Source organism: Antedon mediterranea, chromosome 8, assembly GCF_964355755.1.
Source record: "Antedon mediterranea chromosome 8, ecAntMedi1.1, whole genome shotgun sequence".
NCBI classification, from domain to species: Eukaryota; Metazoa; Echinodermata; class Crinoidea; order Comatulida; family Antedonidae; genus Antedon; species Antedon mediterranea.
This window is the reverse complement of record NC_092677.1, coordinates 23,500,898-23,518,302: the sequence shown is the minus strand read 5'-3', so window position 1 is coordinate 23,518,302 and position 17,405 is coordinate 23,500,898. Positions and strand designations below refer to the sequence as shown.

General features: G+C 31.5%; 1 protein-coding gene across 4 annotated transcripts in view; it reads left to right on the top strand.

Annotated features, from left to right (window-relative positions):
• LOC140056924 (WD repeat-containing protein 89-like) overlaps positions 1 to 16,254 on the top strand; it is a 72,500-nt gene extending 56,246 nt beyond the window's left edge. For all 4 annotated transcript variants that reach the window (XM_072102450.1, XM_072102452.1, XM_072102451.1 and 1 more), the window contains 6 exons: positions 1,674 to 1,760; positions 4,004 to 4,051; positions 4,962 to 5,044; positions 8,789 to 8,894; positions 11,112 to 11,273; positions 14,770 to 16,254. In XM_072102450.1, the coding sequence (XP_071958551.1) occupies positions 1,674 to 1,760; positions 4,004 to 4,051; positions 4,962 to 5,044; positions 8,789 to 8,894; positions 11,112 to 11,273; positions 14,770 to 14,817 (534 nt within the window). In that variant the 3' untranslated portion in view covers positions 14,818 to 16,254. The remainder of the gene's footprint in view (positions 1 to 1,673; positions 1,761 to 4,003; positions 4,052 to 4,961; positions 5,045 to 8,788; positions 8,895 to 11,111; positions 11,274 to 14,769) is intronic.
• The last annotated feature ends 1,151 nt before the right edge of the window (positions 16,255 to 17,405 follow it).

Sequence of the window (17,405 nt, the reverse complement as noted above, 5' to 3'; positions counted from 1 at the left end):
ATTGCTTGGTATTTCTTTAATAGTTGTGATTCTCCAAATTATATGGTTCTGGTTGCTTTTTCAGCATAATTTGATTAAAATGTTAATTTTGTATAGGGTATATGTTTAGTTTAGTTTATATTTTTTGTTTATAGGTTATATTTAATGCTAGGTTGCTCTTTTTTCATTTTGTGGTAGCTCATTAGATTTGTGATCCAGCTCATGTGATTTTTCAGTTGAGTTGATTCTTTAGTTGATGCAATTCTAAGTTACCCTTTTGGCGTTCCATGCAGATGAAGTTGATTTAATAAATATTATAAAAGTAGAATCAGAACTAATTTATTGTTGTGTTGTACAGACAAACAGCAGAAAGGAAAGAACAAGCAAGCGAACCACAGAAACTTTACAAGGCTTTATAATAATATGTTGGTAAGAATGTAAAATACAATAGTAAGTGGGTAAGTAGCAACCTTAATGAAAAGAAAAGATAATTTTTTCTTTAGTTTGAGCCAATATAAGAAGTTTGAGATCTTTAAAAGGCAAAATGCAATGGCCTAGAGCATTCAGATTCATAAACAAAAAATAAAATGATCAAAAGTATGTTTAAGGTATTTTAATCGGCAAGTCCAATTTGAAAGAGGATATTCTTTGGAGCTTGATAACCTAAGCAACCAATTTGTTAAAGCTGCCATAACTAGGTGAAAAAAAACAATGTGGTAGTCACATTCTGTATTTAAATAGAATAAGAAACGTACAATATGAAATTTACTGTAAGAGTATTATAGCAGGAAAGGTATCTAAACCAGATGAAGTTGCTTCACATTTATGTTCTTCTTGTTCATTAATAATAATATATGTTAATTTATTTACCTCTGCCAAGGAGGTACATGTATTTATCGATCGATGTGTTTGTTTGTCTCTCTGTTTGTTTGTTTGTTAGCAGGATTCCTCAAAAAGTAATTACAAGATCTTTACCAAAATTAATATACAGATAGATATGTGGTAAAGGATCATTCCATTAAATTTTAGGACCATTTCGGACCAGGGTCCCAATTCGGGACCACTTTTTAGTATACTTTACAGACCTGCTAGTGTTAAAAGATAGGACAGAATTGTTCAAAAGCTGGCGAGCAGTAACAAGTAAACTGAAATTGCATTTTCTCGAGAACTACTTGTCCAAAAAACTTCATTTTTGTACAAGAGGCAAGAATTATAATTTGTGATTTGTAATTTTAAAACATAATTTGATTTAATGTGCACCTTTTTTTATGCCAATAGTTTAAAAAACCTATTTCTTTTCAAATTCACTCGTTTAATTTTCGTGTTGCTGTTCTATTGTTAGTCAACCAAAGCTATTGTTAATTGAAAGGCTTGTTACATAAACCATTACACCAAACTCGCATACACATGCTTGTAGTGAAATTAGCCTAAATCACAAACAACATTAAGACACACAAAAATATATATATATTTCCTGGAGAAATCTTAAGGAGAATTTTACAGTAGGCAGAGGTATGCACTCTCGAAGTGGCTTTCTAGTTAACAAATGTTTCTTATTTTTGTTTTAAACTAATATTTGTTTCTTTACTTATATTGGTTTTAGTGTATTTTGCTTTCTTGCAACTATTCTCTTTTTAATTCTAATTTGAACTCGGAAATATAAAGTATTATCACATATGTCTTTTCTTTATTAGAGTCACATAGGTTGGTGTGGAACTAACAGCGAGTACTTGTATTGTCTGACACACACAGAAACGTTGCTCATTTGGGATGCAGTTGAAGTAAGTTTGAATACAATTTTTAATTTAAATTTTCAATTAAATATTCATCATAAAAGATTTACAATAGTATAAAAATAATGATGGATAAAAGCTAACAAATACTGTATAAAAAAGAAAAAAAAAACGAACTTATCTGTGCAAATATAACATGATGCATATTGTATTGTGTTCATTGTAAAATTAAATACTAAAATAATAAGTAAAAAAAGGGAAAGTAAAATATAGAAATATATTGTTTAAAGGTTTGCATGGTGAAGTCAAATGTTGATATAAAGTTTGCGGTACACCACCTATATTAGTTCTGAAAAGAACTGTTGAGTTTCTTGATGTTTCGCTCAATATGCTTTGATCGTCCTCAGGAGTGAGAGTGCAGAAAGTCCTGGACTTTCTTCATTCTTTTCACAATTAACATATGTGGTGTACCGCAAACTTTATATCAAAATATAGAAACTTATAGTCTTTGAAAATGACTATACACTTGATTTCTTCTAGAGAAGACCCCAAATGATGGCTAATTACCATGTTCATTTAAATAATGTACATACCTATGTATTATACTGTAAAATAATATGCCATTATTAAACAAATAAATGTTTTTTAAACTTGAACTTGGTCTATTGTCCAATACATGGTGAAATCTGTTCTCCAAGACAAGTCATAATTGAACGTTTTGATCATTTCATTTCATTTCATTATTTATTTGATCTATTTAAGTATATACAAAACAAACAAAAACTGAAATTGGGGAGACCAGGGTCAACCTTAAGTGAACTTCACTGTAGCTGAGCCGGTTGACCCAACCCCAAAGTCAGTTTACACATCAATATGCTTTGATCGTCCGCAGGAGTGCGAATGCAGAAAGTCCTGGACTTTCTTTATTCTCTCTTTTCAGAACTAATATATGTGGTGTCCGCAAACTTTATATCAAAATATAGAAACTCTTTGAAAACTATGACTTTAAAGGTTTGGATATCTATTGTCCAATACATGGTGAAATCTGTTCTCTAAGACAAAAGGGATATTTCCAATAATTTTAAATTGCAATATATTATTTAGGGATTTATCTTACCGTCAGAATTCAGATTATTAGCTAATCCATACCATTGGATTGAAATTGGTTTGTTTATTAATCAATTATATGCTAGAGCAATTGTTGAGTAGCTTAGTCCCGGGATAGTCAATTATATTATAAATACTTTCTTTTAATAATTGAATTTGATGGAAATGATTGCTAGATTAAGAAATTGCATTCTGCCTATCTTTAATATCAGTCAAATTATACTTTTAAAGTGCTTAATTATAATATATAATTATGAGTACATTAAGAGGACACATTCTTGACCCAACAGACAAAGTGTCCTCTTGAAAGTGGTGTCCCTTGAATGTGGATGTTGTATTTTTCCTTTCTGCAATTGTTGTTTTTTTGTTATGTGAAATGTTTTGGATTGCAACAAACAAATTTTTTTACCTAGGTCAAAAGTCAAATGCTCAAAAAGTGCAATAAACGGGCCTCGTATCCTGGGATAGTAAATTACCCCTGTATGGTATACGGGCGATTTCTTCAAAGGGTTAAACTTTTAAATAATTTAATTATTAGTATATGTATATAAAATCGTTGGGGATGGTGGGAAGGTTGGTATTTATTTCATGTTTTTACTTTTTTTAATAAATTAGTTTTTTCTTCTCTGTAGTGTTAAGTCTATCGTTATCCGTTAAATACTCCCTCATGGGATAACTAAATCCATTCAACTAAACATTTCTAATTGATAATTTCAATTCGTTATAAACAATAATAATTGAACGGTATTCTGATGAGTTTACTAACTAACTAACTAGTGTAACATGAGTAGTAGTAGTGACTTTATTATAATCTCTATGATATAGAGCACTGTCTTTCAGATGAGACATTAAGCCATTGGTTCTGTGTGCTGCATTGCCTGTGTGTATGTTAAAGTACCGTAACACTCTTCATACCCGGGGTACTGTCCAATTCACCACCTGAAATAAATCAAGGACTTAGTGGATTATCCTTGACTTATCTTTAGTTAATCAAGTTCAATTTGGACATCCCCTAAATAAACTACTATTTTTTAATATATTATATTATTTTTAATGATTCAGGGTTTTTTTTTTCTTTTAATTATAGTATTAATGTTATATTTTTATGATTTATTACTTTTATGAGAAATAAAAACCTTTCTTGAAAAACCTAATACTGACTTGGCACATTTATTTTGTTGCAGTCAAACATCTTAACAAGATTTGACGACGTTCGAGAATCTGTCTCCGGGGTAAGTACACTATAACACACATGATTAAATTGCGTCTTCGGTACTCGGTAATTGATGATAAGTGAAATTAACTGTTAAGCCTGCTTAATAAGTCGCTTCACCGTTTAGGATTAATTTTTAGCTAGCGTGGTATCATCAGCCGCGGTCAAACTATTGTCTACTTTTGTAATTCGAGGACGAGATACTTATGATTAAATTCTGCTGTACATTTCCATTGGATTAGATTCAATACAGGTGTATATGATATAAGAATTCTAAAGCTGTTTTTCAACTAGTTTTGATAATTCAAGATTTTTTTAAAGAACCTGCACGTGTAATCATTTATCACAAAAAGTACACAAATCCACTTAATTTGGCATTCACTTTCCATTGGTCAATCTGTTCTCTATTTCCTATGGTAAGTGCAAATGCAAAATAAGCAACTAGCAGTTGTCATTAGTAATGTTAACAGACCATCTACAGTTGAAAATCTGTAAATTGGATTAGATTACACCGGATTAGTAATTTAATATATATTGTTTATTTTTATGATGAATTGAAAATGATTTTGGAAAGAATTCATTTCATTTTAAATATATTTTTTTAAGTACACTAAAACTTTTCAATTTAAATACCCAAATACCATGAACATTTGATAAAATTACTAATTAATTTTAAACATATCGTTATCGATAACATTTAAAGTACAATCTGTATACTTTTCATATAATCACAAACTGTAAAACATAAAAGATCTGGATATTTCACAATAATAAAAATAATGCCAACAAATTCAATTTTCTGTCAAATATAGTCAGAAGTATGGTCATGTCTGTGAATTTAGTAAAGATTCGTCACACACACAAATATCTCAGACAAAAATATAACCTCCTAGGCTATGTAATTTAATAATATTATTTTAATTTTGTAGGATGCCTGTTCTATTGATTATTTAGTTGATGGATTTTACCATTCGTCACTGAAGACACTTATTGTTTTGGCGGGAAATCACCGGTGAGTAACATATTGCATCATAATCTTCTTTAAAATAGCAATAATTTAGGACAACTTTGTATACAGATTCTACTGCATGATCAAATGACTGAAATCAGGTAGGGAAAGATGCAGGATTTGGCTGTAGGAGTGAGTGAGAATCTTCCCTAACAGCCCTACATGGTTAGAATAGAAGGTATACTTGCCAACTTTTTCTGTAGCCAATGTGTGAGACATTCAATTACAATAATACATAACCCCCTCTATGTTATTTTAACTCAAAAAATTCGCAAAGATGCCCTCTATATTTAATTTTTCGACATATTGAGTTGGATTTCCTGTACTACATCAATCATAACATACAAATAAACGTATGCCTAGGCTAATTATGCTCAATTCAATTAAATAATGTGCAGTCCTAGGCTATTTCAAAATAGTTAATTTCAAAATGTTTTTTCTGAATATTTTTATGGATGCGTGGGAAATAGCCAAAATATCGGCCCTCATGTGAGAGTTGGTATAAGGTATAAGAAGGTGCCTCAAATTACTACTCAATTACTACTCAATTACTACTCAATTACTACTCAATTACTACTCAATTACCACTCAATTACTACAGAAATTCGGATCAATTACGTACAAACTTAAATGGAGATAAATAACATAAGGATATCGTTCTGTGCATGACCAGAAATATCTGTGCATGTGCAGAATGAATGTTTAATGGGATACGTAAAAAACTACTGACATTTTCTATTTACTGAATTAAATTGACTTTCATTGGACTACAGAAATTAAATTTAGCATTTTGAGAACTGTGCGTCTTCTAACAGACTAATATAATGTTATAAAGAACATTATAAAATTTGATGTCTTTTAGGAATTACTTTTTTTCTCCGGAAGCGCTTGCTCACCTTTTATCTCAGCGAAGAGTGACTGTAAAAATACAAGTAATTACTAATTACTGATTACTGATGATTCATTGGCTTTAAAATATTTCCAGAGTACATTAACTGATGAATTTATAACAAATTTTCACAATCCTTTAAGACCATCATCACACTCATCATCACAGGTACAATCTTGTGATGTTAGAGACTAGTCAAATTTTATTTGATACAATGTTGCAAATACAGTAAAAATATTTGCTGTGGTAGGTCATAGATAATTAAAAAACAATATATACATCCTTTAGTAGATGAGATGTCTTCATTTATCATACTCAGGTATACATTATTCAATTCACTCTCAAGCAATCAAACTGAAAAAAACAAGAAGGTTGTCCAAAAACGGAGAAGCAACACATACAACATACTATTTAACTATCTAAGTTTTAGTTAAAATAATATGTTGACAAGGAGCATGTTACAAAGTAAATCAGAAACAAGAGGTTTAGCAGCGAAGATCTGAAGATGAGTTCCTGGATATTGTCATGTCTGTGTTTAGAAGAGATGGTTATGACAGGATCCTGTATTTTGTCATGTCATATAAGAGATTAGATGACACTTCATTCATCAGCGGAAAATTATTTCCATTTATTGTCATATGCATATAAAACATACATAGAAGTTATGTTTGCTCTGATATATACAAAAACAGATAAATAAACGCAATTACAATTCAAAGTGTCACATCACTCTCATACGGTATACTGACAAGCATTCAGTGACTGAATGGCAGCTAGATAAAAGATGTTACAAAACCTATTGGTACGAGAAATGATGGACCGGTATCGTCTACAGCTATGTAACACCTTGTAATATAGATGTATTTTCATAATCGATTTTCAAAAATAGATTCAATGGAGTATTTTTAACTGTGTAGAAACCAAGTGGTATTTGAATATTACTTTAGCAGAATTCAATTTGATCTATGGTTATAAGCTTCTGTAACTAAGAGATTTAGTAGAGATGATAACTTCATTCATGAGATCTTGTATCACCATATCTAACATTTAGAAGAGATGATCACTACATTCATTAGATCTTGTATCATGTGTACAACATTTAGAAGAGATGATCACTTCATTCATTAGATCTTGTATCATGTGTACAACATTTAGAAGAGATGATCACTTCATTCATTAGATCTTGTATCATGTCTACATCATTTAGAAGAGATGATCACTTCATTCATTAGATCTTGTATCATGTCTACATCATTTAGAAGAGATGATCACTTCATTCATTAGATCTTGTATCATGTGTACATCATTTAGTAGAGATGATCACTTCATTCATTAGATCTTGTATCATTTCTACATAATTTAGAAGAGATGATCACTTCATTCATGAGATCTTGTATCATGTCTAGATCATTTAGAAGAAATGATCACTTCATTCAGGAGATCTTGTATCATGTCTAGATCATTTAGAAGAAATGATCACTTCATTCATGAGATCTTGTATCATGTCTACATCATTTAGTAGAGATGATCACTTCATTCATTAGATCTTGTATCATGTCTACATCATTTAGTAGAGATGATCACTTCATTCATTAGATCTTGTATTTCTATGTCTACATGAATTTAGAAGAGATGATCACTCCATTTATGTGATCTTGTATCATCATGTCTACATTATTTAGAAGAGATGATCACTTCATTCATGAGATCTTGTATCATGTCTAGATCATTTAGAAGAAATGATCACTTCATTCATGAGATCTTGTATTGTGTCTGCATCATTTAGAAGAGATGATCACTTCATTCATGTGATCTTGTAGAATCATCATGTCTACATCATTTAGAAGAGATGATAACTTCATTCATGAGATCTTGTATCATGTCTGCATCATTTAGAAAAGATGATCACTCCTTTCATGAGATCTTGTATCATGTTTACATCATTTAGAAGAGATGATCATTTCATTCCTGAAGTTGTGTATAATATATAGATCATTTAGAAGAGATGATCACTTCATTCATGAGATCTTGTATCATTTCTACATAATTTAGAAGAGATGATCACTTCATTCATGAGATCTTGTATCATGTCTAGATCATTTAGAAGAAATGATCACTTCATTCATGAGATCTTGTATCATTTCTTCATCATTTAGAAGAGATGATCACTTCATTCATGAGATCTTGTATCATGTGTACATCATTTAGAAGAGATGATCACTTCATTCATGAGATCTTGTATCATGTCTACATCATTTAGAAGAGATGATCACTTCATTCATGAGATCTTGTATCATGTGTACATCATTTAGAAGAGATGATCACTTCATTCATGTGATCTTGTAGAATCATCATGTCTACCTTATTTAGAAGAGATGTAATCACTTCATTCATGGGATCTTGTATCATGTCTACATTATTTAGAAGAGATGATCACTTCATTCATGAGATCTTGTAGAATCATCATGTCTACATTATTTAGAAGAGATGATCACTTCGTTCATGAGATCTTGTATTGCCATGTCTACATGAATTTAGAAGATGATCACTTCGTTCATGAGATCTTGTATTGCCATGTCTACATGAATTTAGAAGATGATCACTTCATTCATGAGATCTTGTATTGCCATGTCTACATGAATTTAAAAGAGATGATCACTTTACTTTATTCATGAGATCTTGTATCATCATGTCTACATCATTTAAATGATCACTTTATTCATATTGGAAAAAAGCCCACAAAAAAAAGTAGTATATCGACTTTTTTTCAAGATTTTACGGTACTGCATACTGTAAATGTTAAAGATTTTAACTTAATGTGATTGCTTTCTTTATCTTTGTTTTTTTTTTTTTTTCAGTGGTGAACAAACACTTTTAACGATAGGTAAAGATAAGCTTTATCCTGTACATCGTTTATCTGGAGCCCACTCATCAACCGTACGATGTTTACATTGGAACGATCAGGTAATACATAATGAACACCGTACCATAATGAGGCCTATGATCCCATGACGCAAACTTCAATAAATAAACAGTATATAATAACAGTAAAACCTTTTCATCATATACATTCGTCAGATACGTAAGTGGGTGTTATAGATAAATATAATTATAATGCTTGTAAAAACCTAACACAAGACAAATAATAATTATGGATAGGAAATTCCTGGTATGTCATTATGGCTATAAACTGTTAGTGTTTTCTATTGTGAAGATCCACATCACAGAATTTGTGTTGAATGCAGGCGTGGATTTAATCAGTGGAGCTAAACAGGCTTTTTATGTTAACAAGGTTTTCGAAACGCTCATAATGGTCTAAAACGTTTCAAAATGCGATTTTAAGCTATTCTGTGCACTTTAATGTTTTTGTATGATGAAAGTTTTTTTCGAAATGCTCAAAATAGTATACTTACTACACATTGAATGCAAATCAAAACTGCGCATGATACTTGAAGTGTCATTTCGGGCCAACCAGACTAGTGGGAGGTGCCATTTTATCATGAATTTTATATGCGAGAGTACCATTTCCAACCTTCTTGGGTGTCATTTACCTAATGTGGATGTCTGAAACACCACCCCCTCCCCTTCCACCTATTCCCTATTCCACCAAAAACCTAGATCCGTCCCTGGAATGTAGCAATAGTTTAACACTTGTACACTAAAACTAAAAGTGAAGTTACTGCATTAAATATGTAGATTGCCTTGTACCATAATCAATGTAAAATAATGGGTGTAAATGCCCATAACTGTGTACAAAAAAATATAGCACCATAAAATAACAATAAATTATTTCAGCTAAACAATATTGTAAATCCGGCATATGTACAATGCTTACAAAAAGGCTTAGCAACACATATACAACACAAAATTCACACATTAAAAAACTCTACCAGATGGTAATTAAAAGCCCATGTTATAGTAGAAATACTTGTCAACACTGTAGTATACCTGTTATACACTTGTTATACACCTGTTATACACCTGTTATACACCTGTTATACACCTGTTATACACCTGTTATACACAATATGATAATAATCCAAACAAATTCTTACAATAGATACATTATGACTGATGACCAATCATAACTCTGGCCGTGTTTCCGCAGCCAAAAATTAACCAATACAAATTAACCGATAATTAAAATAAAATAAACTGCCTGTGGAAAAGGGGTTTAACCGATTCCACTCAAGGAAAATTAACTAAAAATTATCTCATTCAAATCAGATAATTATTGGATAAATGCGATAATTTTTAACCTTTCACCTGAAAGACAAATAGTGTCATTGTGGGAGGGCTTTTAGGTTGTTCGATAAAGTCTGATCATGCACATTTTATTTTTGTAATAATTATCTGATTGGTTAAAAAATTAATAATTTTTTTATGGCTGCGGAAACACGACCTACATAGGATATGCCGATTCTCTAATTTTGCATTGAATTGTAATCTATCCTATTGGGTTTTTTTTGGTAACTAACAAAACAGAGCCCTCTATAGTCCATATTTCATGAGAAACAGACTGTTTTTCTTTTACAAAGGCTATAGGCTTTGAGTGGGCGTTTTATATTGCTCATTTTAACATTATTCCCAAAGTCTATTAAATTTTCCAATAACCATTAATATCTCATTTGGAAGGCGCATTAACAATATACTAGGATTGAATTGAGTTCTTTTAATTAAAATGGTGAGAATCCAAGAATTCTAAAACCTAGGATTTTCTAGTTAAAGACACTTTTAACAATCCAATAACCTGAATGATTATCATACAGTAGTTGCTTAGTAGTCTAGAGAGTATGACCTGCCGATTTCCAGTAGCAGATTATTAACTTTGAAATAAAAAAAGACACTCCGAGAGTACAATACCTACACCATAAGTATAATTCCCTATGATTTCGCCCAAATTTTGAGTGTGGTTTTTATGCTAATTGCACTACAAACTTTAATGGTTATATATCCAGTTGTTCTTAATAAACATAGTGTTACCAGATCGCCGGCTTTTGAAAATTCTCTCATATTTTTTAACACTAGCAAGTCTGAAAATAATATCTAGCAAAATTTTGAGTAATCCTGCTAACATTAACATAACATTAACAAACACATGCGATCGAATACATAACCTCCTTGACGGAGGTAATAAAGTACTCTTAACCACATTAAATGAAAAACATTTTTATTTTCTAGACTGGAAGCCTGGTAACTGGGGGTGAGGATTCTGTTATATCACTATGGCAACAACAAGATAACATTATGGAGAATAAAACAATTTTAGACGAGCGAAGAATGGAACAGTCCAACGCAGCACACTCACTTAGGAAATCAGAGAAGAGAGGATCACCATTAAGGGTATAGTTACCAAACTTTAGCATACTTTATGTCCCAGATTGTGTCCCAGTTTACATCAATAACTCTTTGTATTTAGCCCCAAACTATGTTACCTCTTAGATTGTGTCCCAGACTACATCAGCAACTTATCGCACTATGCCCCAGACTAAATCTCTCAGACTGTGTCCCAGACTACTGTACATCAGATTATGCACCAGGCTATAGTACATCAGGATTCTCTATATCATCATTATTTATTCTAGGCCTAGGCTAGAAAGGTAGTGGTATTATTCCAAAACGACGCCAGGCAACTGAAACTGATGGAGATATTCTGTTTTTTCCAACGATTCCACGTCTTTTAGAGTTGTTTCTATTAATTAATTAAAATCATACAAACGATTTATACAGGTAGCTAATATCTAAGTGCTTTTTGACCAAAAAAGTGAGTTCGATTGCGATCAATCGGTCTTTAAATAATTCTTTTTCGTACAGAAGATTTTTCCTGCGAAATAAATGGAGAAAAAGGTACTATCGCACGATTGTTTAACACATTGACTGCCAAGGCATTTTCCGTAATTTCTGTCCCAGTGCCAAGTCCCGTTTACATATTAAATTACAGTTTGAAAGTGTAACATCTGGTCACAGACTATCATGATGTCATTCAAAATATTTTTAGATTATCGTTTACGTACATCATTCATAAACTGCCATGCGATAATTCCTGTTCCAATCACCACTGCCAGTGATTCTACATACAATACAAAAGTGCTACGATTTTGACGTAGTATTACGTCTTGGCAAGTAGCGACACGCAATTTTTGACGTATAAATACGCCGTGGCAGTGAACGTGTTAATAGTATCACAATCGTCCAATAAAATGACAGGAATTATACAATACAGTATACAAATAAGGTTTATGAGTGTAATGGTACAAATAATTTCATGAGATGAAAGATTTTATTTTTATGAGCGAAGCCCAAAGAAAATATAACACATTTACATATTTGACCGAATAAAATTATTTGTTCCATTTCACTTATTTGTTCCAAAACTAAATTTCAGTACTCTCAATCACATTAAGAGTTAAATAGAATATTTATTGAATATCATACTACTTAAAGATGTATTGTCCCTTGAAACACAAAAATTATGCATGATGCTAATTAGGATTGTTTACAACTCGTCACGGTCAAGGTGTTTTCACACAGATCGCGAGAAAGTTTTATGATTGTGCATACAGAGTAGCCATCAAGCGCATTGCATTATGAGACATGTTTTGGTCGAAAGTCAAAGTTATTTTTTGAACAAAAAAAAATCTGTATTTCAGGTAAATTTTTTTTTTCTGACTAATTTTTGGTGAAAGTTAATAACTATGATACTTCAAAATGACCCACTTTTTTTTGACATTTTTTTTTTATTCATTTTTTTTTTAATTAGTCAGAGGGAGAATACATCTTTATATATGTTGTAATATGCTATAATACACATTATAAAGTGCATTCTTTATGAAAAACTTAATGTTAAGTGCACTACTTTAAATACAATATACTGACAATTAGTAATGTTTTTGTAAAACCTTTTGATGTACCTCATGTTGTCTGACACACATATCAGTTAATGTGATTGATGTTCCTTTCTTAAACTCACTATTATTTTCCTTTTTGTTTATATCATGTTTGTCAAATGCCAGTAATTTGTCATGATTTGATGGAGGTCATCGACATCTAAGTCAATGACATTGCATTGTCCTTTTTTTGTTTACACGTTTAACCATTGACGCTCAATTTTCGTTATAAAGTCTGTGATGAAAGGTATCTTTCCTAGCTCGGCTGAAATTACAATTGTACTATTGTACTGTAGTGTAATTTGCCCCTGTAGCCATATTCAGCATTGATTTTGATGGTTTAGCCATTTACAGTGTTACTGTTAATAAAATCATAGTCAGTAACAGTTAACTTGGTAGATAATTTATAGTGTTTGTCAGCGGCGTAATGCAGGGAAAAAGGCCCTGGTTTAGAACTCTATATAAACCCTCCAACACTGGGTAGTACTCATGCATACTCTGGGCCCCTTGAGCTCTGGGGCCCCTAAGTTCAACCAGTGAGTGCTCATAGCTGCTATGCCACTGGTGTTCCTTGTCAACAAACATGTCACATGCACCTCTTTTATGGCTAGTTAGTTCTTACTACTTAAACACTGAATATATATTTATTTTCAAATAAATTAAAATTTAAAAAAAAATTAATGTGTTACTTTTACAAACTGGTTAAATCAGTGGGCACCTTATCAAATTTTGTAACCAGTTCTATTATTGAAATTACTAGTAGATTTAAGTTTCATGAAGTTAAAGTAGTAGTTTAAGGAGTTCAATCCTGCTTTCAACTCCTCAATGCCTCAAACAAGATTTAGTTTACAAGTGCGATCAATTTAAAATAGTGTCTTCATCCTGTAATTGGTGAGTGGCTTGCGTATGAAGTAAAATAAATGTAAGTTCATACAGTTCAGAAAACAAAACTCTCCAAGGAAACAGAAAATGTCCCTCTTGTCAAGTTTCACTGATTATCTTATATATTAGTCTATATTTAAACATCAATTTACAGACGTATCTTTAGGCTAGTGTCCTAAAGGTAGTGCTACAGTGAGGAGGAAAAACGATCAATGATAAATAGATAAACATACATTTTTCTTACAAAAAACAAAAGTAATTATAACATTTTTCGTTTTAGGACTAAGGATTTATGCATGTCTTTAATAAAAATAATTTTTTGAAATGCTATAGATAGACCAATGATCGAACATTATTAGAGGAGTGGATAAAATTTAGTGCATTAACTTCACTTTCCATTTTGTTTTTTAAGCATATAATACATGAAATATGTAATTTTAATAACTTATTTATATTAGAACAAAATCAGTATTAATGTAATAATTTATTTATTCTTTCTTTGACTGGATTGCATTTTCAGTAATGTACTAGTACTGCTTTTCAAAATGGTCCAGTTACAAGGTTTAAAAGCAAAGAAAAATTATAATATATAAACAGAAAATAAAAGCATACATAGGCCTATTTTAAAAGATATTTACAGAACAGTTAAAAACAATTTTTTTTTTGTATAAAAGACATATATACGAAATAAAATTTAAAAAGTAGATCACTTAGATGATATTTAAGTTGATATATTTTTGAATTTATAAATATTTTTCCCAGTTACTTTTGTTCTAATTTCAGTTGGTAAAAGATTCCATTTTTTGTTGATCTGTATTTTTAAATATTTAAATCTGTACATTTAAAAATGTTCTTTACCTTGAGCATTTTTCCAATTTGGTGTTGTTAATGTTTTACAACTTTGGCTACGGTGCATTTCAGGTTGAGGGAGTCGTTAAACTTAAACAAGGAGGATAAATATAAAGTACTTTTGATTGACAACAAATGAAAACTATTACTTATTTGAACACCACAATACTTGTGCAATAAAGTTAATTATAATATTAAATACTTCATTTTATATTTTACAGGAGCCCTTTGAAAAGACAACAAAACGACTACAGCGATTAACAGTATAACAAGATAGCTGGAACTAGTATGCAAAGAATCAAAGAAACGCAAGAAGAAAGAACTTATAATATGCGTTTATACGCTGGAACAGTCTGCTTTTTCGCCGTATGTTCAAACTGAGGCTTTTGCAATATTTTTCAAAATTGCTTTTAAAACGACAATGAATTTGTAAAAATGTACATTTTATGTATGCAAGTTGTTGACTTTGAACTTCCACGTTGATTTGAGCTTTATAAATATGCAAACATTTGGTATCATGTGTATCAGATAATAGATGTTTTGTAGATATTGACCAATTTAGCATTCAATGGAAACGTATCAATGATTTTTCTCGGAAGCCACTGACAATAGAACCAGCATTGTTTACATACTTATCATCTTCAACATTCAAATGTATCCCCGAAACCTCGACTAAGAAATACCGGAATGGTGTCCGGCGGGGGATAGTTTATTACCATTAGTTAAGGTCCTATGTAAAGCACCTAGAGGGGTCAGTGATCCATTAGGCGCTATAAATACTGTTTATTATTATTATTATGGTTCTCTGTTTAACTTGAATTGAGGGAAATTTGAGTTATCAGCATGCCAGGAGACGATTTTCTTACCCCTTTCAAATATTTTTATGTACATGGGACCAACATCTTTATGTCCAATCCAAAGGCAAGGCAATGAGAGAAAGCACCTTGCCTAAGGGTACAAACAGTACTGTACACATATATGAAAATAGCAAATTCATCATTTATATAGTCTTAGGAGTAAATGATTTGTAGAAGGTAATTGAATGCAAAAAGTGTTGTCATTACATGTTCAAGTTTTCGGTTGTGAACTTTTTATACTTTGAAAATTGTTATACAGTGGAATCTCCAAAAGCCAACATCCCAAACTGGAAGGCCCAGTATCACTCATTTCAGTATGAAAAAAGAAATTCCTGAATTCCGAACAATTTATTTTGTACAGAAAAAAAAACATCAGTTTTTATAAACTAAGCGTTTATAAAAGAAAATGAATTATTGACAAAATGATCGTCACAGGACATACCTAAAAATAGAATTTACAACTACAGTTGTTTACAGCAGTATGTTATTGATGAAGCAGAAAGGCAACAGTGAATCCTATGAAACAATCAAATTTCATGAGTTACCACAATCATTATCACTGCTTTGATCTCGGACATCTATATACGAGGCGTTGTTACTATTGAGTACATAGGGTCTATCACTTTCAATCTGTCAGTGCCACGTCTTATTGGCTAAAACTCAATTGGGTTGGCGTTGACTGGGTTTGTTTTCCATGAAGTGATTTAGTATTATGTGAACTATGCCTACAGTAGATCGACACTCAGGCTCAGTGACCTGCTTGTAGGCCTAAATAAAGAAAGAGTTCAATGGCAATGTGAGGGATGATACCATTTATTTTATAAAAAATAGAACAGTATTATTCAAAAATGTTTGTGTAGGTAATTATTATTATTATTCTTTATTTGGTTCAATATAGAAAATCAGAAATTCGACCTCTTATATACACAGCAGAGATAGTAACAAATATACATACAATATCTAACACTGAATCTGAACATATGCTTATAGTATCAGCAGAATTTATCTACCACTGTGAGTCTGACTATACCATTACAGTATGAGCAGAATATTTACAGTAGCACAGTGAGTCTGAACATTCCCTAAAGTATGAACAGAACTTATTTAACGTTGTTAGTCCGAATATAGCCTTTACAGTACATCGGCAGAACTCATCTAAAACTTTGATTCTGAACACAGCCTTAATTTACAGTACATGAGCAGAACTCATCTAAAACTTTGATTCTGAGCACAGCCTTTACAGTATGAGCAGAACTCATCTAAAACTTTGATTCTGAGCACAGCCTTTACAGTATGAGCAGAACTTATCTAACACTATCGCCCGTATTCTTAAACCGGACTTTAGTCGTAGTTCGAGCTAAAACTAAAAAAAATGATGTCATTTTAATTCATAAACCGAACTTCAACTAAATCAACGACTAAATCGGGCCAACCTCGACTAAATCGAGACGGATTTTGATCGATTTTTTTAGTCCTGGAGGGGGCAGGCTAAATGGTCGACTAAATGGTTTTTAAACGATGTTTATAAAAAAACGTAACAGTCATTGAGTTGTTATATTGGCCAGATATTGAAGAATGAAATATCTATATTTATATTAGCTTAATTAAATATACATTGGTATAAGTTATAATAATGAAAATCATCTTTATTTACAACTGTATACAAATTACATTATTTTCTTCGCGCAAGTCCGACTTGAACTACGTCACGCCATAGCGACAATGGGAGATGCGGCAATTCGCCACGCGATGGAATGTTTAGGGGGCCTAGCGCTTTCTTGTCACGCTAGGAAGTGCGTGGTTCGTCGCGATCATACTTTGTTGGGGGCCTAGAAAATATGAAAGTTACCGTACCGCCATGGTTCCTAAATATATTTTGAAGATTTTGTTTGTTGTTAATTAAAAGTACTTCACTGTTAAATTAATACTGATCTTGTTCTAATAATTAACGATTAAAATTATTTTTCATGTATATAGTCCTGATGCGTAAAAAGTTTTGT